This window comes from Cnephaeus nilssonii (assembly GCF_951640355.1).
Source record: "Cnephaeus nilssonii genome assembly, chromosome: 17".
NCBI classification, from domain to species: domain Eukaryota; kingdom Metazoa; phylum Chordata; class Mammalia; order Chiroptera; family Vespertilionidae; genus Cnephaeus; species Cnephaeus nilssonii.
In genome coordinates this window covers 3,337,985-3,359,255 of record NC_137088.1, presented here as the reverse complement: position 1 = coordinate 3,359,255, position 21,271 = coordinate 3,337,985, and the positions used below count along the sequence as shown (strand labels likewise).

Genomic DNA, 21,271 nt, shown 5'->3' with positions numbered 1-21,271 from the left:
AGCAGCCCCGCGGGGCGATGCGTGCTTCTGGCTGCGCCTCTCCTTAGCCTCCTGACGGGCAGGTACAGGACCCAGGACCGGGACGACGGCGACATAAATCGTTGTCTAATGCTGAGGACACAGCTCTCGAGGCAGATGTGGGTTCGAGTCCCAAGTCTGCCCCCAGCTCTGTGGCTGCGGGTCCGTCACCCCGGCTCCCGGGCCTCAGTGTTCCTGTCTCTGAAATGGGCACAGTGGTCACTCCTGTGCTGAGGGCGTGGCGGGGCCTGGATGTTCTCGCGGGTGTTCCTGGTGCCTGCAGAGCCGTGGTGTGCCCACAGCGCCGGCGTTTCCGTGTCGCTGGCACTTCAGTGTAGACGCCGACGCTGCCTCACCTGCTAGGCCGTCCCCTTCGTACGCGCCCGTTTCCCGGGCCTGTCCTCTCTGGAGGCAGAAGAGGCCGGAGAAAGGGAGGCTGTGGTTCCGGGGCGCAGGAGCCTGGCGCCCGCGGTCCCGTGGAGCGGACGCCGTGACTGGTTCACGCGGGCCCTTGACTGCCCGACGCTCCTACCGCACAGCCTGCGATCGTAGGGCGTCCCCTCAGGGCAGGGGCTGAGAGGGGCGTGAGCTGGGAACTGCTTCTCTTCCAGGTCAATTCCGTCAACTGCAACACCAGCTGGAAGGTCGTGCTGTTCATGAAGTGGAGCGACAACAAGGAGGACATTCTCAAGGGGGTGAGCGTCAGGGTACATGGCGGGGGGGGGGGGGGGCGGGGAGTGTGAGGACACACGGGGGGAGTGTGAGGACACACGGGGGGGGAGTGAGGACACACGGGGGGGGAGTGAGGACACACGGGGGGAGTGTGAGGACACATGGGGGGGGTGAGGACACACGGGGGGGGAGTGAGGACACGCCGAGGGGGAGGTGAGGCTGGGCGCCGGGCCTCCTGGCGCAGTTGGCTCGGGGAAGGTCATGCTCCCTCCCCGGCGCTGCAGGGCGACGTGGTGCGGCTGTTCCACGCGGAGCAGGAGAAGTTCCTCACCTGCGACGAGCACCGGAAGCAGCAGCACGTCTTCCTGCGGACCACCGGCCGGCAGTCGGCCACGTCGGCCACCAGCTCCAAAGCCCTGTGGGAGGTGGAGGTGAGGGGGTGGGAGGCCGGGTGGACCCCAGCCTCTGTGGAGGGCCGGGCCAGGCCCACAGGACGGTGGGCCCTGTGCTGTCTGCACTGAGCGCCCGGCTGTGCCTGAATCGCTCTCCTGGCGTCGCGGCATCGAGCCGCTCCCAGCGCCGAGGGGCCTGCGGACGGGGCGCTCGGAGTCCCGGTCGTCCTTGGCCTGTGGGTCTCGCCTTACACAGACGCGGCTTGGTATTCAGCCAACGACTCAAGGAGACTTCGGAGATTTCTGGAGCTTTTTGTCCTGGTGGCTCTGTATCCTGCCCCCCCTTCCACCCCCGCCCCAAGTCCCAGCCGCCTCCATCTCCTAATTCTAATCTACCCCCTCGACTCGGTGGGCCAGCGCTCTGCTTGGGTCTCCATCCGAGCAGCCCTCCTGGAGGGAGCCGGACAGGAGAGACCTCCTTCCCCTCTCGGAGAGCACGGCTGTGCCCGCCCGTGTCCAGCAGGGCCCCTCACGCCTTTCATCCTGGTTTCTCGTTGTCCCTGGCGAGGCCAGAGGTTTTGTGCAGCGTCTTATTGTTTATGGCGTGAACCACCCGTGCCAGTGGTCCCATCGTGACCAGAAGCTGAAGTTCTGTTTACTTTATGTTTTTATTATTTATTTTTTAAATGTATTTTATTGATTTTTTACAGAGAGGAAGGGAGAGGGGTAGAGAGTCAGAAACATCGATGAGAGAGAAACATCGATCAGCTGCCTCTTGCACATCTCCTACTGGGGATGTGCCCGCAACCAAGGTACATGCCCTTGACCAGAATCGAACCTGGGACCCTTGAGTCTGCAGGCCGACGCTCTATCCACTGAGCCAAACCGGTTTCGGCTATTATTTTTTTAAATCCTCACCAGAGGATCTTTTTCTATTGATTCTTAGAGAGAGTGGAAAGGAGGGAGCGGTGGGTGGGGGGGCGGGGGGGAGAGAAACATCGATGAGAGAGAGACACATTGATTGGTTGTCTCCCGAAGGCGCCCCAACCAGGGCCAGGGATCGAACCTGCAACCCTAGACCCTTCCGTGAGTGGGCTGATGCCCCAGCCACTGAGCAACACCGGCCAGGTTGAAGTTCCGTTTGTTTTTAAGGCCAACTGGCCCCGGCGCTGAGCGCAGGCCCGGGTGGTGTGGTGTTTAAGCACACGGTTCCGTGCATCAACTGCCTTTAGGAAATCCCCTTACGTTTCCCGTGCCTCCTGTGGGTGAATTTCAGCATCTTAGCTTCTCAGCTTCCCGATGCTGACGCAGGTCCTCAGAACCACCGACCTCTTGACTGCAGCCGCTCCCGTGGCCGGGAGACGCGGTGTCCCGGGAGCTGTATCGCCAGCGTTTCCGCGTGTCTGGGCGTGTTAGCTGGTCAATGTCCTGGCTGGACTGTGATGTGTGTGCGATGTCCTGGCGTGGTGACCCTTCTCGCACCCTGACCGCCTCCCCCTCTTCCAGGTGGTGCAGCACGACCCATGCCGGGGCGGCGCCGGGTACTGGAACAGCCTCTTCCGGTTCAAGCACCTGGCCACCGGGCACTACTTGGCCGCGGAGGTGAGTGGCAGCCGGGGCTTCCTCCCTCCCGCACCCGGGCAGGTCCTGCAGACACCTTGCTCCCCGTCCTGCCTCTGTTTCCTCCGGCCTCCTTTCCCTGCGACCAGACAAGTGAAGGCAGCGTAACGGTGGCTACAGGCCTAGTACTTCACACCGAGTTCCACCAAGATGTGGGGAGACCGTGAGCCAGCAGGCAGTGCCGTCCTGGGGGCGTGACGGACAGCGTGGTGCCGGCAGTGACAATGCTGCTACGAGAGTAGATTAAAAAAAAAAAATAATGCTAGTCTGGGTGTAGGACTGTTGTTCCGTTTTGCTCATTCACACTGCTCTCCCCACATCTCCCCCCGCCCCCACTCCTGACGGGCATGACCAAGGCCCACTGTAGCCGGCAGCATTGAGACACGGTTGGCTCCGTGAGCAGCTGGTTCTCGGCGCGTTCACTGCATAGACAGGACCTCATCATCTACTTAGGAGAAGGCAACGTCGGGGAAGTGGCGGGAAGGGTTTTGAAGAAAGGCAGCTCAGTGTCCACGGGCAGGAGTTTACCTCGTAATGTTCGTGCCACGTTGAGGAGCCTGCCATCCTCCCGGGCGACAGCTGTCGCGTTTCACTCTGATCTGCCCAACGTGTAGGATGCATGTTCGCATCAGGTCCCAGGCGTACATCAGACGACACCCCGCTGCCCGGGGCCGGCTGGAGGGGCTGCTCAGAGATTCTCGGGGGGCCTGGCCCACAGCTGACCAGAATCTCAGGGCCCCCCCCCCCCCCCCCCGGGAGCCCGACAGGCGCACGAACTGGTGGCTTTGAAATATGTGAGCACCGAGGGTCAGACTAAATGAACACGGAGCCTCAGGGTCGCTTACCCGGCTCGGCCAAGGTCGGCGGGGCTCGCGTGCCTCCCGAGGCCGCAGACGTCTTATTTCTCAGTAAAGTGAGCAGGCTGGTCCGTGACCGGGCCAGCTGGTCCGCCAGTGTCTCAGGCTTCTCACGGCTGTTCTGCTAGCGAGTTTGTACTCTGCTCTCCATGCCCGAGTGCCGGCCGTCGGTGGCGGGAGGTTGTCCGTGCGTGTCGTGCACCTGTGGCGTGGCGTGCACCTGTGGCGTGTCGTGCACCTGTGGCGTGTCGTGCACCTGTGGCGTGTGTCGTTGTGGCATGCTGGTTTTGTGGACAGAGGGAAGGGACGCGTCCTCCGCTGCTGAGTGACGCCCACAGGCCTTGGCGTCTCCCACGAGTGGGGCCGAGCCCGTGAGACATCGGCGGGTGTTTTAATTTCCCGATGATTCTTTCCCATCAGGTAGACCCTGAGTTTGAGGAAGAATGCCTGGAGTTTCAGCCCCCAGTAAGTATGGGCGAGGCCGCGTGTCCTGCCCCCATGGAAGGAACTGCCCCTGTGGTCACCGGGTGCCGGGGACGGGGACGCCTCCGGCTGCCAACAAGGAGGGTCTTGTCTGTGCTTCCCTTGAGGGCAGCCATGCCTCCTGTGTCCTGATTGGTTCACGAGACTGTCCGTCACGATGCTCTTGGTGTGCTTCCTCAGAGGGTCTCCCCTCTGAGTCGGGAAGTTTCCCACGGCTCTGGGAAGACTCCTAGGCGGGAGAGGTGACGGCCCCTGCAGAAGGCGGCCTTTTACAAACAAACGTCCTGTTGCTCTTGATCTTGACCTGTCACTCATTCAGCATTTCCAAGGAGCGCGTGGGCGGGGTGGGCGGTGTCACTTATTCTGTGGCGTTAAACTGGCTGTCTGAGCCGACGCCCCTTGTCCCGCCACGGTTCCTGCTCCTGCAGAGTCGGGAGTGGACGTGAGAACGTGGGTAGGAATCGCGATGCCGCGATGCCGGCTGGATCTTTCTCTGAGGCCGTTTTGTCCATCGGTCCTGGCGTGCATTCCTGGTCTTTGTGCTGCCATCAAGGGGGCAGCGTACGGTCCTCGGAGGTTACTGGGGGGGAGGTCTGAGGTGCAGGTGAACCTGGAGTCTGTGACAGAGGGCAAGGCGGCGACAGTGTTTAGGTAGCGGGCTCTGCGCTCAGACCCTGTGTGCTGTGTGACTTGGGACCAGCTGCTTTCCCTCTCTGAGCCTCCGCGCCCTCGCTGCAGCTGTGGGGCGCCCTGGCCGTAGGACCCGGCGGGCTGTGCGGGTGGAGGGCCTGAGGGAGCTCTCAGGAAGCGGCGCTTTGGAAGTTACAGGACCGTTCGCGTCTCGGCCGCCTGTCCCCCAGTCCCCTGGGCGGCTCGGCCCTCACGGTCTGCGTGTGGCAGATGAGGACGCAGACAGCGGTCCTGGCGGTCCCGGCTCGTCCGCGTCTCGGGTCCTCGCAGAGTGCAGGCCTGTCCCCTCTGCCTTGCTCCCCCGTCGGCGGCAGGCCGGGTGCAGACCTGGGACGCTGCTCCGGGGGCTCTGGCTGCTGCGTGGGTGGGGCCCCCAGGTGGTGGGGCCTGTGGGCTCGCTCTGCACCGTGTGGCGGGCAGGCGTTGGCGTTGGCATTGGCAGGTCCGGCACCTCCCCGCTCTTGGGGCGTGGGAACAGGTTGTCACGTTCTGCTCCCGGCCCCGTGTGTTCCTCACACTGGCCTCATGCCTGTGCTTTGCCTGGGACCTGCCTCTGCTTTGTCACTTGCTCTGTACCTTCTACATCGGGGGCACGGGCTGGGTGCCAGGGGGAGAAAAAGGACCCCCCGAGGCTGGCAGGTCTCTGAGGGCCTTCTGCAGTGTGCCTGTCCTCCCACCAGGGGGCGAGCGCCGACCGCACACGGAGAATGCGGCTGCCCCCAGCCTGTTCCCAGACAGGGGACTCCGGCCATCTCTGAAGGGCCCATAGGCCTGTAGTGCCTCCTGTGTCGTGTCGTGTTGTGTCTCACACCAGAATCGGGTGGTTTACCGGGGAAGTGGCGCGGGAACTCTGCAGGCGCCGCAGCTGATTCAGAGTCCTTCCTCCTGAAGGGAGCGCAGCTTGGGGACGTGCGGGCTCTCCCGTGACTCTCAGGTTCCTGCGGGTGGAATCGCAAGTCCTGGGTTTCTTCCGGGGACCCACACAGCATTAGCGACTGGAGAGGAGGAGGACCCAGAGGTCTGGGTACAGAAGCAGCATTTTTCCCTTTAGCAGACAGAAGTGGGGGCTGCAGAGGCGCTGAGAAAGCGGACTGTGGCCGCAGTCCCCGCATCAGGCCCAGGGGGCTGTCTCCCAGCTCTCCTCTGCCCTAGACCCCCTCCCCTCCACCCCAACTCGGAGAGGAGCAGGCGCTTAGGGACAGACACGCTCCCGGTCGGTGCAGGCACAGTGGTCCTCCTGCGAGGACGCCATAACCGTTACAAACAAGCCCACGCAGCCAGGCGCCCAGAGCGACCTCGCGAGCTCGGCCTCTTGCGGGGGGCGCTGGGCGGGCGCCTTCGGAGGCAGTGGGCTGTGTCTAGCCTCTCGGGGGCTTTCGTCATCGGCCATCGGCCTTCACCGGCCACTTTCTTCCGTCCCGGCCAGACCCTAACGGAGCCAGAGGCCCTCCCCGCTTGGTCGTGGGCGGCCCTCCGTGGTTGGCAGCAAACGGCCGTTCTTTCCGGGGTTCGCTGACCCTCAGGTGATGGCCGTGGCCTCCCTGGGATCACTGCTCACCAACACTCGGGCCCAGGTCTCTTTTTTTAAAAATATATTTTTATTGATTCAGAGGGGAAGGGAGGGGGAGAGAGAGAGAAAAACATCAATGATGAGAGAATCATGGACCGGCCGCCTCCTGCACGCCCCCCACTGGTGATGAGCCCGCAACCTGGGCCTGTGCCCTGAATGAGAATCAAACTGGGACCTCCTGGTTCATAGACCGATGCTCGACCCCTGAGCCACACCGGCCGGGCAGGGTCCAGGTGTCTTTACTTCATTTTCCCTCCTGTCTCTGAGAGGCAGTCTCACCGTGGTCCCCACCATGGCCTGTCCCCCGGCCCCCGGGACGCGTTTCTCAGCTGCCGCTCTGCCGGCCACTGGTGCCGGATCAGCCTGCGCAGTCTGGGCCCCGTGGCGCTCTGCCCTCAAACCCCGTGGTCGAAACATCGCTGTTGCAACCCCAGGAGGGAGAGCGAGGCTGTTCTCCACGTGGATGTCGGCGCCCGTCTTGTGTGACCGTCTTGTGTGACCACCGTGACGCCGTGCCTTTCCTGCCGCGGTCACGTGCGCCTGGCGGCTCCCCCTCCTGGGGCCCGGGCCCTGCTGTGAGCGGGGGGGTCTGCACGCGGCGCCCTGACCCCAGGCCTCTCCTCCCCAGGCGGACCCCGACCAGGACGCCTCCCGCAGCAGGCTGCGCAACGCCCAGGAGAAGATGGTGTACTCGCTGGTGTCCGTGCCCGAGGGCAACGACATCTCCTCCATCTTCGAGCTGGACCCCACCACCCTCCGCGGCGGCGACAGCCTGGTCCCCAGGTATGGGCCGTCCCTGTGGCCTGGCGGGGTCTTGGAGTCTTTCTGGAAGGTTCCGTACAGGGGCTGGTGAAGGACTGCTCCCACTGTCCATTGAATGGCGTCTGAATTATTTTTATTTTTAATTTTTTTTGCTCGTCATTGCGCGTTCTTGGTGGTTGGACAAGAAGTGCTGTGTTAGGTTGACAGGCCAGACAGGAAGGTCACGTGGCTCGGCCTCTCCTGTCCTCTTCCTCCTCCCAAAGCCGAGAGGTCTCCTGGCGAACTGGATAAAGCATTTAAAGAAATCCTAGAAGGGGGACTATTTGAAGTTCGCTGAGCGCAAAGTAAATTCTACTTACAAGTCAGACCAGTCCGTGGTCACCTGACTAGTTGAGCCCAGCGCTGCTGCATCAGGGGTGCGCGGGGGGATAACGGGGTGAGCCTGAGGAGGCGCAGCATCTTCTCGCTGAGCGCCGACCGTCCCTGCCGGTGCAGAGTGCGCGCTGTGTCCTGGGGTTCGTCCCACAGGAGCCCCCGGGGGACAGGGCTCCATTCGCCCCTTTAAAGGCGGAGAAACGGAGGCGCAGGGAGAGGACGCAGCTCCCACAGGCGGCGCTTCCCACCGGAGCCCCGGCTCATATTTAGGCCGACAGGGGTGCTCGGGCCTCGGGCTCCGCGCAGCGTTGCCGTCGGGTTATTTCGATAGACTGTGCCCTCGCCGGGCTGCGGAGAACCTCACTGTCCCTGCCCCGCCCTCCTTCCCCCCAGGAACTCCTACGTGCGGCTGCGCCACCTGTGCACCAACACCTGGGTCCACAGCACCAACATCCCCATCGACAAGGAGGAGGAGAAGCCTGTGATGCTGAAGGCAAGTCCCAGCCCCCAACCCCCCAAGCCCTCTCCCCCTCCCGCTCCCGCTGCCGGGGCTCCTCAGGGAGGAAGGGGCTGGGGTTCTGCTGCTCCCGCAAGAGTGTGGTCACGGGCAGCCGGGGGCGTGGTCACGGGCAACCGGGGGTGTGGTCAGGGCAGCCGGGGGCGTGGTCACGAGCAGCCTGGAGCGTGATGACAGCGCTCTCTGAGGGCCAGGCTAGAGCCAGCCCGGCTTCTGAAATAACCAGAAGCTTTCCTCCCTCCCACGGGCTCTGCCCTGAGGTCGAGCATTGGTCGGATCTCATGTCTGTGTGGACGGTGCTGGGGGAAGGTCTGCTTGTGCCTTGAGGTCCATCAGATCCCGGCTGACTGCCCAGCCTTGCTTATTTCTTTATTCCTGTGGACATAACTATGCAGGCTTATTTCTAGAAAGATCTCCCATCCGCTTTACTGCCTCTCCCTGAAGCCCACATCTCCCTCCGTGCCTTCTCCAGAACTGCAGAGAAGAAATGCACCAACAGGGTTTTCTTGTTAAAATTGGAATGCCACCTGCATCTTTTTGGGGGGCAGTTCTTGGCATGTTTCTTGTACTTTTATGAACGTTTTTGGGGGATGTAGAAAAGTTGGGAGAGGGGTGCCGTGCCCAACCCTGTGACACTGTGACGTGGAGCCACGAGTGAGCGTCTTGCCCATTTGCTTTTCCCGTGACCTGGTAACCCGTGCTCCCTGCAGCCCAGGAAGCTGCCAGTGGGGGGGCTCTTTCCCGCCTCCCTGGCCCCTGAGCACCCGTCTCCAGGGGTAACCAGGGAGCGACCTGGGGCCTTTGTGCCGGGTGTTTTCCCGTCTAGCCGAGTGTCTGCCGGGCAGCTCCCGCGTTGCGGGTTGCCCGGTGTCCCGTGAACGCGGTGTGTGATGTCGCCTCCGAGGGGGTCTCGTCCCGAGGCCGCCACGGAGACCCCGTGTGTTGCAGATCGGCACCTCTCCCGTGAAGGAGGACAAGGAGGCGTTCGCCATCGTGCCCGTTTCCCCGGCCGAGGTCCGGGACCTGGACTTCGCCAACGACGCCAGCAAGGTGCTGGGCTCCATCGCGGGGAAGCTGGAGAAGGGCACCATCACGCAGAACGAGAGGAGGTGAGGGAGGGCTCCCGGGCAGCGCCCTCCTCGGCCTCCCGGGCCCTCGCAGGTCCCTGGGGAGAGAGCGTGTGAACGCGGCGTGTGAACGCGGCAGGTCTCAGCTTTGTGGGCGAATCAGCCTGTGGTTTTCAAGACATCGTCTCCTTTGAATTCATTCTTTCTTTTTTTTTAAAAAAGTATATTTTTATTGATTTCAGAGAGGAAGGGAGAGGGCGAGAGAGATAGAGACACCAGTGATGAGAGAGAATCATGGATTGCCTGCCTCCTGGGGATCAAGCTCACAACCCGGGCATGTGCCCTGACTGGGAATTGAACTGTGACCTCCTGGTTCATAGGTCAATGCCCAACCACTGAGCCACACTGGCTGGGTGCATTCTCTCTCTTTTTAAAAAAATGTATTTTATTGGTTTTTTTACAGAGAGGAGGGGAGAGGGATAGAGAGTTAGAAAAATCAGATGAGAGAGAAACATCGATCAGCTGCCTCCTGCACACCTCCCACTGGGGATGTGCCCACAACCAAGGTACATGCCCTTGACCGGAATTGAACCTGGGACCTTTCAGTCTGCATGCCGACACTCTATCCACTGAGCCAAGCTGGTTAGGGCTTTATTGATTTTTTTTTTACAGAGAGGAGGGGAGAGGGATAGAGAGTTAGAAACATCGATGAGAGAGAAACATCGATCAGCTGCCTCCTGCACACCTCCCACTGGGGATGTGCCCGCAACCAAGGTACATGCCCTTGACCGGAATCGAACCTGGGACCCTTCAGTCAGCAGGCTGACGCTCTATCCACTGAGCCAAACCAGTTAAGTCAAGATCCTCTCTCTGTGTCTCCAGCTCCGTCTCGGGAAACGTCGGGGCTTGAGGTTCCTCTGAGATAGTCTGAGGGCTCGTAGTCTGAAGGTGGCAACCCTCCCGTGGACACGCCTGTGTCATCATCTCTGTGTCACTCGGGTCAGTGACTGGCCTCGTGGTCAGTCCCGAGGACACTGGGAGGGGGGTCTGCGTCTGAGGGCTGGTCCTCAGGCCTGGACCTCACGGCAGTGCCCACCGGTTTGCTGGCCATCGAGCCCCTCCCCCGGCTGACAGCCCCCCTGCCCCCCAGGTCGGTGACCAAGCTGCTCGAAGACCTGGTGTACTTCGTCACCGGGGGGACCAACTCCGGGCAGGACGTGCTGGAGGTGGTGTTCTCCAAGCCCAACCGCGAGCGGCAGAAGCTGATGCGGGAGCAGAACATCCTCAAGCAGGTGGGCGGGCCGGGGCCGTGGGGCTGGAACGGCGAGAAGCCGGTGGGGTGGCTGGTCTGGGAGGGACAAAGGTGGCTCCGCCTGGGAAGGTCCATCAACACTGATGTGAGGGAGACGGAGACGTCCAATCCGCTGCCTCGTGCAGGGCTGGGGGTCGGCCTGTAGCCCAGGTACGTGCCCTTGACTGGGAACCCTGAGGGCGACACGTCAGTGTGCGGGCTGGTGCCCTAACCACTGGGCAACACCGGCCAGGGTGGTGTGTTCTTCTGTTTGACTGACGAGGAAACCAGGTCACCTTGATCGGCGCCACTGGGAAGGCGTGCGGGGTGTGACCTCAGCCTAGACGCCCCACACCCCAGTCTGTCCTGGTGACGGCGCCCTAACGCCACACTTCCCAGGGCTGGAGGTCCGTGGGTCCGGGTGGGCTGGACTCGGCGAGCCCCGGGCCCTGGGTGGAGGGACGCAGTGTCCGGCCGTGGCTGCGTGTGGACAGTCTTCCCGTGTCGTCCAGCCGACCTGGCGTTCCCTTGGTTCCCGACGGGCGGCTGGCTGACACCGGACGGTGGCGGTGTTTGCTTTCTTCTCGCACCCAGATCTTCAAGCTGCTGCAGGCGCCGTTCACCGACTGTGGGGACGGCCCGATGCTGCGGCTGGAGGAGCTGGGCGACCAGCGGCACGCCCCGTTCCGCCACATCTGCCGGCTCTGCTACCGGGTCCTCCGGCACTCGCAGCAGGACTACAGGAAGAACCAGGTGGGCGCGGGGGCGGGGCGGCGGCTCCTCCGGGGCCCCGGCTCTCCGGGAAGCTCCACAGGGCACATGTACGTTTTTAAAAGATATATTTTTATTGATTTCAGAGAGGAAGGGAGAGGGGGAGAGAGAGACATCAGTGATGAGAGAGAGTCCAGCTGCCTCCCGCACGCCCCACACTCGGGATCAAGCCCACAACCTGGGCATGTGCCCTGGCCGGGAATCGAACCCTGACCTCCTGGTTTGTAGGTTGATGCTCAACCCCTGAGCCACCCGGCCGGGCATGTGCGCGTTTCTTTGACGCTGGAGAACAGTTCGTTGTTCAGTTTGCTCTTGGAAAGGAAACGGAGTTTTTGTGAGCCTGGGAAGATGGAGTTGAGTCCTGAAGAAGGAAATGTGAGAATTTCCCTCTGCAGCCGCCTTGCGAGGCCCCCCCCCCCCCCCTATTTTTTTAATATTGATTTCAGAAAGGAAAGGAGAGGGAGAGAGAGAGAAACATCAGTGATGAGAGAGCATCATTGATCGGCTGCCTCCTGCACACCCCCTACTGGAGATTGAGCCCACAACACGGGCATGTGCCCTTGACCAGAATCGAACCCGGGACCCTTCAGTCTGCAGGCTGATGCTCTATCCACTGAGCCACAGCAGCCGGGGCGAGGTCGCCCTTTCTGACATGGGTGGTGTGTTCTCAGTAGTTCTTACTGCGTGGTCCTTTAAGGCTTCGAACGTGATGCCAGGTGCTTGTACTTGAGGTGCTGGACGAGGGGCCGGGCCAGGTCCCCGTGGGGCCGAGCTGGACGGTGGGGGGTTTCAGCCCGCCGCTCGGAATGGCACGCAACGTAAAACTTAGGAATTCCTTATTTTCTGAAACGTTCCATATAATGTTTTTGGACCGTGGTGCACCCAGGCCATGGAAGGTGCGGAGAGCGGGATCTCGGATCCGGGGACACTGTCCTGCGGGACGGTGCTTTCGTAACCGACTCACAGCTTTCGTTTTTAAGCCTCGACTGCCCTGGATCTGGCCTTGAACTCTGAATTCTTCTCTGTCGTTCATGGTTTTTGTTTTGTCGTCATAAAGAGTGTTGGTCCTCAGCAAAGCAAAGCCCCACGGGGTTAGATACAAGCTTGTTAGCGAGGATTCCTAAGCCGTCGGCGCTGCCGTCTCTGTGGTGTAGGCGTGAAGCCCCCTGTGCCGAGGGCGCCGTGGGCGCCGTGGGAATCGCCCGGACAGGGGGCCGCTGGCGCTGGGGTGGCTTCCGGCCCTGCCCGGCGCGGCCGCCACATCGTGCCGAGGAGGTTTTTCCTGCTCGGTCTCCAGCTCCCCGTGAGGAGCCTCGGGGCCCGTGTGTCCCAGGGCAGCGAGCCCGCCCACGAGGAGGCTGGCCCGTCCCCGGGGCCGCGTGCCAGACGGCAGCAGCTGGTCCCGAAGGCTCGCTGCTCCCCCCCCCCCCCAGCCTGGTGAGGGGGGTATGGGAGGCCCCGTCCACCGTGTTCACCCTGAGCACGGTCCAAGATTTTGAGCTGAATTTTAAAAGGGGGAGGCTGGTTTTTATAAATAAAAAATTTTAAAAAAGGAGGGGGGCGCTTGAGCTTGGAGCCGGCACTGCGTCTGTCGGGGACGGAGACGTGTTTGTGTAGAAACTAATGCTCGGAAGCGGCTTCCTCGAGTTTGCAATGTCTCCTGGGCTGTGCTGTCTGATCCCAAAAGAGAGGGTCCTTCCTGCCGTTAAAGGGGTGTTTTCCCCTCAGACAACGCAGTGGGGACCGTTGTTCTAGAAACCCCGTCTTCCTCGGCGCAGAGCCGCGGGGCCCGGTTCAGTCCCCTTCAATCAGGGGTGAAACCAGAGCGGAAACAGCTCTCGACCTTTGAGAGCAGGCGTCCTCAAACTACGGCCCGCGGGCCACATGCGGGTGTTTTTGCCGTTTTGTTTTTTTACTTCAAAATAAGATATGTGCAGTGTGCATAGGAATTTGTTCATAGGTTTTTTAAAACTATAGTCCGGCCCTTCAACGGTCTGAGGGACAGTGAACTGGCCCCCTGTTTAAAAAGTTTGAGGACCCCTGTTTTAGAGAAATAAGTCACGACATTGACATTCACGCCGTGCCCTGGAGAAGAGGCCCTTCTGGATGCGGGGCAGGTTGAGGGGAACCGGGCGGAGGGCGTGAGCTGCCTGGGCGCAGTGGCGGGGAGGTGCCGGTCGCGCCCCCAGGGCAGGCGTCCTCAGGCGGGATGCCGCGGCCGGTGCTCCGGGCTCCCCCGTGCCCCGCGCTGACCCCCCCTCTCTCCTAGGAGTACATCGCCAAGCAATTCGGCTTCATGCAGAAGCAGATCGGCTACGACGTGCTGGCCGAGGACACCATCACCGCCCTGCTGCACAACAACCGCAAGCTGCTGGAGAAGCACATCACCGCGGCCGAGATCGACACCTTCGTCAGCCTCGTGCGCAAGAACCGGGAGCCCAGGTGCGGCGGCCGCGGGCGCGTGCGCGGGAGGCGTGGTCCCCGCGGGGTCCCGGACCTGTGCCTGGCCTGCCTTCCATCTGGGCAGCGGCCCCGCGGACCCGGCTGCGTCGTGCGGAGAACGTGGTCCTGGGAGGAGGGAGGCCTGGGCAGCCAGGGGGGGCTGGCCGCCCTCCGAGCTGGAAGGTCCTCTTCTGCTGGGGGGGGGGGCGGGGTGTGTGTGTGTGGAACCTCCGTGGGGATGGGAACTCGATGGGGAGGGTGCCCGGAGTACCGGCCGGAGTCGTGCTCAGCAGTGACCTGCTGGCCTGTCCGTCACCCGTTAGCACCGGTTATCAGTCCGAGCCCCCTCCCCAGTCCCACCAGCAGAGTCTTTGGCGAGCTTGGCTGCCCCTGGAGTGTTTCTGGCGGCATTATGTCCCGTAGAATCCCGTCTCCTCGCACTGTTCTCCCCTCCCCACTCTCGTCCCTCCTCTCCCTCCTGTGAGAGTGTGCAGGGTGGGCGTCACACACGACCCCCTTGAACAGCTGAGCGTGTTGTTAAAAAATGACTCCTCCTGCCCATAAAAATAACAGTTTTTAAAAAATACTTTTATTGCTCTCAGAGAGGAAGGGAGAGGGAGAGAGAGATAGAAACATCAATGATGAGAGAGATTTATGGATTTGCTGCCTCCTGCACGCCCTACACTGGGGATCAAACCCGCAACCCGGGCATGTGCCCTGACCGGGCATCGAACCGTGACCTCCTGGCTCCTAGGTCAATGCTCAATCACTGAGCCATGCCGGCCGGGCAAAAAAAAACACCTTTTATGGAGCATTCTCCTGGGCCAGGGAGTGAGCCAATTACGCCTTTCACACCCATTATCTCACTGAATCTTCGGACGCACCCTCCAAGGTCACACATTACACTTTTCTGTGGACGGGGAAACCGAGGCACAGAGAGGTGAAGTGATTCCCCTGGGTGACGGTACAAACGAGGACGTAGTGAACAAGAATCACGCTGGGGCCCTGACCGGTTTGGCTCAGTGGATAGAGCGTCGACCTGCGGACTGAAGGGTCCCAGGTTTGATTCTGGTCAAGGGCATGTACCTTGGTTGCGGGCACATCCCCAGTAGGAGGTGTGCAGGAGGCAGCTGATTGATGTTTCTCTCTCATCGATGTTTCTAACTATCCCTCTCCCTTCCTCTCTGTGAAAAATCAATGAAATGTATTTTTTTAAAAAAAGAATCACGCTGGGGGTGCACTCAGCGCCTCGTCCCCACCACCCCGGGACCCACTCTTCCCTCCATCCTCTCCGGCAGCGCCGTGGGCCCTGGCACCCAGACCTGAAATCTCACCTCTCCTGCCACCGCGTGTCGGATCTGTCCCCGCGAGGGACTGCGCTCCCCGAGCCGCACCTGCTCCACGCACAGGACATGCGTGTCTCTCTCCCCCGCAGGTTCTTGGATTACCTGTCTGACCTGTGTGTGTCCATGAACAAGTCCATCCCGGTGACCCAGGAGCTCATCTGCAAAGCGGTGCTCAACCCGACCAACGCTGACATCCTCATCGAGACCAAGTGCGTGGGGGCGGAGGCCAGTGGCTCGGGGGGGGGCTGCGCATGTGGGCGGGAACGCCGAACCCCGGTTCTGCAGACGGGTCTGCCGTGGGCCACCCGGCGTCACTTTACACGCCAGCTTCAAAGCCACGAGAGCGCACCTGGGAGCATTCGACACACGCCTGGTTTAATTTTAAGAGTCGGAAGTCCTGGGAGTATGATAATCTATTTTAAGTGTTAGAGGAGGTGACAGTTCAGTGTCAATGGAAATCCGTGTTGGGAAAGGTGTTTAAGGGATCGCTGCCCAAAGGGGTTCACTGGTCCAGAGGCGGTTGGGTTAATAGCAGTGACTCATTGTTGGGAAGGAGCGTTTCCCGAGGAGTGTAGGGCCAGGAATGTGGACAAGGTTGTGTTTTAAATCCCAAAGCTAAGTTATGCCCGGAATCGGTGATTTTTGTTTGCTTGTTGCTCATGTGTAACTTACTGTTGGGTTTGGGCTAATGCCGGGCTTGCCAACCTTGGCATCTTCCCGTTGGGGCCGAATAATTGCCGCGGGGTCGGTCCGTGTGTTGTAGGGTGTTGGCATCCCTGCCTACCCTCCCCACCCGTGGTGCCTCCTCCCACTCCTCACGGCAAACGAAAGGTCTCAGGCACCGCCGGTCACCTGGCTGGGAGCTGGGGGGTAAAGCATGTGCAGAAGCTGGTGTTCGGCCCTCTGGTGGTTCCGCCCGCGGGGGGAGAAGCTGCTTTCTGGGTCGTCACGTGAAGCCCCGAGCGACAGCCTCGCTGCCGTCGGTGGGAGATTGGCGAGGTTCCCGCCTGACGCCTGTCCCGCCCGTTCCTTCCCCAGGCTGGTCCTTTCCCGCTTCGAGTTCGAAGGGGTGTCCTCGGGGGAGAGCGCCCTGGAGGCGGGCGAGGACGAGGAGGAGGTGTGGCTGTTCTGGAGGGACAGCAGCAAGGAGATCCGCAGCAAGAGCGTGCGGGAGCTGGCGCAGGACGCCAAGGAGGGCCAGAAGGAGGACCGCGACGTGCTCAGCTACTACCGGTGAGCGCTGGCCCGGCGGAGGCGTCCTCGGCGCTGGTTGGTGGTCACGCGGGCGATCGCAGGCGCCCTCGGGCGTCCAGCCCGAAGACGATGCAGTTGAGACGTTGCGTGTGAGGGTTCGGCCACGCCTGCACGGCCATGGCATCTGGCGTGGCCGGGTCAGAAGACGCACGTGAGCTGGCGTCACCGGTGCAGGTGCCCCGTGACCAGCCTTTCGCGGTAGCCAAGAGGCCTGCTGCCTGGGTTCGCACCCGGCCTCGCTGCTCGTTCGCTTTTTCACGTTGGTCAGCTTATAGGTCTCTCTGTGCCCCAATATCTCCCTTTACAAAAGAAAGTTTTTAGAGAGAGGAAGGGAGAGAAACATCAACGAGAGAGAAACATCTATCAGCTGCCTCCTGCACACACCCTGCTGGGGATCGAGCTCACAACCCAGGCATGTGCCTCAACCGGGAATCACACCCACAGTCCTTAGCAGAGAGAGCAGGGAAGTGTGTGTGTGTGTGTGTGTGTGTGTGTGTGTGTGCGCGCACATTTTATCTGTACCTACACAGACGTCTGTTTCTCTATCAGTCTATAGCATACGTGTTCGTTAGACTCTACGCGGACATGTAACAAGAGCCATGAGTTCCCGTCGGTGCTTAGGTTCCATCTCGGCACCGCGGGGTTATTCCAGAGCCTTCGCCCCTTGTCCGACGGGGAGACACCTGGCGCCGTCGGGCTTACCTGTGGGCTCAGTGGGCACCCCTCCGTCACCTCCTCCTGCGTCCCGGCTCTCAGGCTACCTCAAGTGAAGGGAAGGGAAAGGAAAGGAAGGGAAGGAAAGATGCTGGAGCAGGTAGAGCCGGCAGTTTCCGGGCTCGGCTACGGCCCGTAGTCTGGATCCGGCGGTCCGGCGGAAGCCTGTATTTGCCCCGTGGAAGCGGATGGCTTCCTTCTTTCACGTTACGTGTATGTTTATTCTTTTAATGCGTGACGAGCCTTCTCCCGAGAATGAGAAACGGTGCCTCACGGTCAAGTTCGGGAGTTAACAGGTCACACGAGATTGGATGAGGAAGGAAGCAAAAGGCGTTGTGAGGTGCCCCTGTGGTTTACACCATGTTTCGATGTGTGTGAGAGTCAAAGAGGAGATGTACATGAGACCCTAAAGGTATTAGAACGTCGCTAATGAGACTCTCACGGGCGATATCGTCACCTTTTCCTATGTGGTCTCTGACCTACAGAATGGAAACACAGCTGCAGAAGTAGACAACTATTTTTAGCCTGACATCTCCCCCCTATTTGTTTTATAAAATAAACGGCAGATGGAACCAGGTAGTCACGTCATCCCTCCAGCTGAGCAGGGGGCACGTGTGACAGCTGGCCTGGCTTCCCCTGCCTCTTTCCCCGTGAGGTCCAGGCCCAGACTCTGGTGTACGGAGCAGTTTAGGGGTGTGGATGTGTGAGTCCCCAGGCCACACATCACTGCTGTGAAACCCGGGGCCACGTGGACTGTCCTGCCGTGTACCCCGCTCATCCTCAGTGATTTCGGGGCGTGAGCTCCGTGTCGTTTCTTCCCTCCAGGTACCAGCTGAACCTCTTCGCCAGGATGTGTCTGGACCGCCAGTACCTGGCCATCAACGAGATCTCCGGCCAGCTGGACGTGGACCTCATCCTGCGCTGCATGTCGGACGAGAACCTGCCCTACGACCTGAGGGCCTCCTTCTGCCGCCTCATGCTCCACATGCACGTGGACCGAGACCCGCAGGAGCAGGTCACGCCCGTGAAGTACGCCCGCCTCTGGTCCGAGATCCCCTCGGAGATCGCCATCGATGAGTGAGTGGCCTCTTCGCCTAGTCCCCGCCCCTCTGCCTTGTCCCCGCCCCTCTTCACCTAGTCCACTTCACTCTTCACCTAGTCCCCGCCCCTCTTCACCTAGTCCCCGCCCCTCTTCACCTAGTCCACTTCCCTCTTCACCTAGTCCACTTCACTCTTCACCTAGTCCCCGCCCCTCTTCACCTAGTCCACTTCCCTCTTCGCCTAGTCCCCGCCCCTCTTCACCTTGTCCCCGCCCATCTTCACCTAGTCCACTTCCCTCTTCACCTAGTCCACTTCACTCTTCACCTAGTCCCCGCCCCTCTTCACCTAGTCCACTTCCCTCTTCACCTAGTCCACTTCCCTCTTCACCTAGTCCACTTCCCTCTTCACCTAGTCCCCGCCCCTCTTCACCTAGTCCCCGCCCATCTTCACCTAGTCCACTTCCCTCTTCGCCTAGTCCCCGCCCCTCTTCACCTAGTCCACTTCCCTCTTCACCTAGTCCACTTCCCTCTTCACCTAGTCCCCGCCCCTCTTCACCTAGTCCACTTCCCCCTTCACCTAGTCCCCGCCCCTCTTCACCTAGTCCACTTCCCTCTTCACCTAGTCCCCGCCCCTCTGAGCCTAGTCCACTTCCCTGTGCACCTAGTCCCCGCCCCTCTTCACCTAGTCCACTTCCCTCTTCACCTAGTCCCCGCCCCTCTTCACCTAGTCCACTTCCCTCTTCACCTAGTCCACTTCCCTCTTCACCTAGTCCCCGCCCCTCTTCACCTAGTCCACTTCCCTCTTCACCTAGTCCACTTCCCTCTTCACCTAGTCCCCGCCCCTCTTCACCTAGTCCACTTCCCCCTTCACCTAGTCCCCGCCCCTCTTCACCTAGTCCACTTCCCTCTTCACCTAGTCCCCGCCCCTCTTCACCTTGTCCACTTCCCCCTTCACCTAGTCCCCGCCCCTCTTCACCTAGTCCACTTCCCCCTTCACCTAGTCCCCGCCCCTCTTCACCTAGTCCACTTCCCTCTTCACCTAGTCCACTTCCCTCTTCACCTAGTCCCCGCCCCTCTTCACCTAGTCCACTTCCCTCTTCACCTAGTCCACTTCCCTCTTCACCTAGTCCCCGCCCCTCTTCACCTAGTCCACTTCCCTCTTCACCTAGTCCACTTCCCTCTTCACCTTGTCCCCGCCCATCTTCACCTAGTCCACTTCCCTCTTCACCTAGTCCACTTCCCTCTTCACCTAGTCCCCGCCCCTCTTCACCTAGTCCCCGCCCATCTTCACCTAGTCCACTTCCCTCTTCGCCTAGTCCCCGCCCCTCTTCACCTTGTCCACTTCCCCCTTCACCTAGTCCCCGCCCCTCTTCACCTAGTCCACTTCCCCCTTCACCTAGTCCCCGCCCCTCTTCACCTAGTCCACTTCCCTCTTCACCTAGTCCACTTCCCTCTTCACCTTGTCCCCGCCCATCTTCACCTAGTCCACTTCCCTCTTCACCTAGTCCACTTCCCTCTTCACCTAGTCCCCGCCCCTCTTCACCTAGTCCCCGCCCATCTTCACCTAGTCCACTTCCCTCTTCGCCTAGTCCCCGCCCCTCTTCACCTTGTCCACTTCCCCCTTCACCTAGTCCCCGCCCCTCTTCACCTAGTCCACTTCCCCCTTCACCTAGTCCCCGCCCCTCTTCACCTAGTCCACTTCCCTCTTCACCTAGTCCCCGCCCCTCTTCACCTAGTCCACTTCCCTCTTCGCCTAGTCCCCGCCCCTCTTCACCTTGTCCCCGCCCATCTTCACCTAGTCCACTTCCCTCTTCACCTAGTCCACTTCACTCTTCACCTAGTCCCCGCCCCTCTTCACCCAGTCCACTTCCCTCTTCACCTAGTCCCCGCCCCTCTTCACCTTGTCCCCGCCCATCTTCACCTAGTCCACTTCCCTCTTCACCTAGTCCACTTCACTCTTCACCTAGTCCACTTCCCTCTTCACCTAGTCCCCGCCCCTCTTCACCTAGTCCACTTCCCTCTTCACCTAGTCCCCGCCCCTCTTCACCTAGTCCCCGCCCCTCTTCACCTAGTCCACTTCACTCTTCACCTAGTCCCCGCCCCTCTTCACCCAGTCCACTTCCCTCTTCACCTAGTCCCCGCCCCTCTTCACCTTGTCCCCGCCCATCTTCACCTAGTCCACTTCCCTCTTCACCTAGTCCACTTCACTCTTCACCTAGTCCACTTCCCTCTTCACCTAGTCCCCGCCCCTCTTCACCTAGTCCACTTCCCTCTTCACCTAGTCCCCGCCCCTCTTCACCTAGTCCCCACTCCTCTTCACCTAGTCCACTTCCCTCTTCACCCAGTCCCCGCCCCTCTTCACCTAGTCCACTTCCCTCTTCACCTAGTCCCCGCCCCTCTTCACCTAGTCCACTTCCCTCTTCACCTAGTCCACTTCCCTCTTCACCTAGTCCCCGCCCCTCTTCACCTAGTCCACTTCCCTCTTCACCTAGTCCCCGCCCCTCTTCACCTAGTCCCCGCCCCTCTTCACCTAGTCCACTTCCCTCTTCACCTAGTCCCCGCCCCTCTTCACCTAGTCCACTTCCCTCTTCACCCAGTCCCCGCCCCTCTTCACCTAGTCCACTTCCCTCTTCACCTAGTCCCCGCCCCTCTTCACCTAGTCCCCGCCCCTCTTCACCTAGTCCACTTCCCTCTTCACCTAGTCCCCGCCCCTCTTCACCTAGTCCACTTCCCTCTTCACCTAGTCCCCGCCCCTCTTCACCTAGTCCCCACTCCTCTTCACCTAGTCCACTTCCCTCTTCACCCAGTCCCCGCCCCTCTTCACCTAGTCCACTTCCCTCTTCACCTAGTCCCCGCCCCTCTTCACCTAGTCCACTTCCCTCTTCACCTAGTCCCCGCCCCTCTTCACCTAGTCCCCACTCCTCTTCACCTAGTCCACTTCCCTCTTCACCCAGTCCCCGCCCCTCTTCACCTAGTCCACTTCCCTCTTCACCCAGTCCCCGCCCCTCTTCACCTAGTCCACTTCCCTCTTCACCTAGTCCACTTCCCTCTTCGCCTTGTCCCCACCCCTCTTCACCTAGTCCCCGCCCCTCTTCACCTAGTCCCCGCCCCTCTTCACCTAGTCCCCGCCCCTCTTCACCTAGTCCACTTCCCTCTTCACCCAGTCCCCGCCCCTCTTCACCTAGTCCCCGCCCCTCTGCACCCAGTCCCCGCCCCTCTGAGCCTAGTCCACTTCCCTGTGCACCTTGTACCTGCCCCTCTGCACCCAGTCCCCACCCCCCTTCACCTTGTCCCACCCCCCTTCACCTTGTCCCCATCCTGACCCGCGGGCCCCCTTCAGCCTCATGTTCATGCTGTTCCGTGTAATAAACCGCATGTGGTCCCGTTAAG

The 21,271-nt window shown here is 61.0% G+C and overlaps 1 protein-coding gene across 1 annotated transcript in view; it reads left to right on the top strand.

Annotated features, from left to right (window-relative positions):
* ITPR1 (inositol 1,4,5-trisphosphate receptor type 1) overlaps window positions 1-21,271 on the top strand; it is a 175,367-nt gene that overhangs the window by 71,036 nt on the left and 83,060 nt on the right. Inside the window, exons 9-21 of the mRNA XM_079795762.1 lie at window positions 630-713; window positions 975-1,121; window positions 2,589-2,684; window positions 3,980-4,024; window positions 6,931-7,085; window positions 7,833-7,932; window positions 8,905-9,065; window positions 10,174-10,315; window positions 10,909-11,067; window positions 13,355-13,527; window positions 14,963-15,082; window positions 15,912-16,106; window positions 17,667-17,918. Of these exons, the coding sequence (XP_079651888.1) occupies window positions 630-713; window positions 975-1,121; window positions 2,589-2,684; window positions 3,980-4,024; window positions 6,931-7,085; window positions 7,833-7,932; window positions 8,905-9,065; window positions 10,174-10,315; window positions 10,909-11,067; window positions 13,355-13,527; window positions 14,963-15,082; window positions 15,912-16,106; window positions 17,667-17,918 (1,829 nt within the window). The remainder of the gene's footprint in view (window positions 1-629; window positions 714-974; window positions 1,122-2,588; window positions 2,685-3,979; window positions 4,025-6,930; window positions 7,086-7,832; window positions 7,933-8,904; window positions 9,066-10,173; window positions 10,316-10,908; window positions 11,068-13,354; window positions 13,528-14,962; window positions 15,083-15,911; window positions 16,107-17,666; window positions 17,919-21,271) is intronic.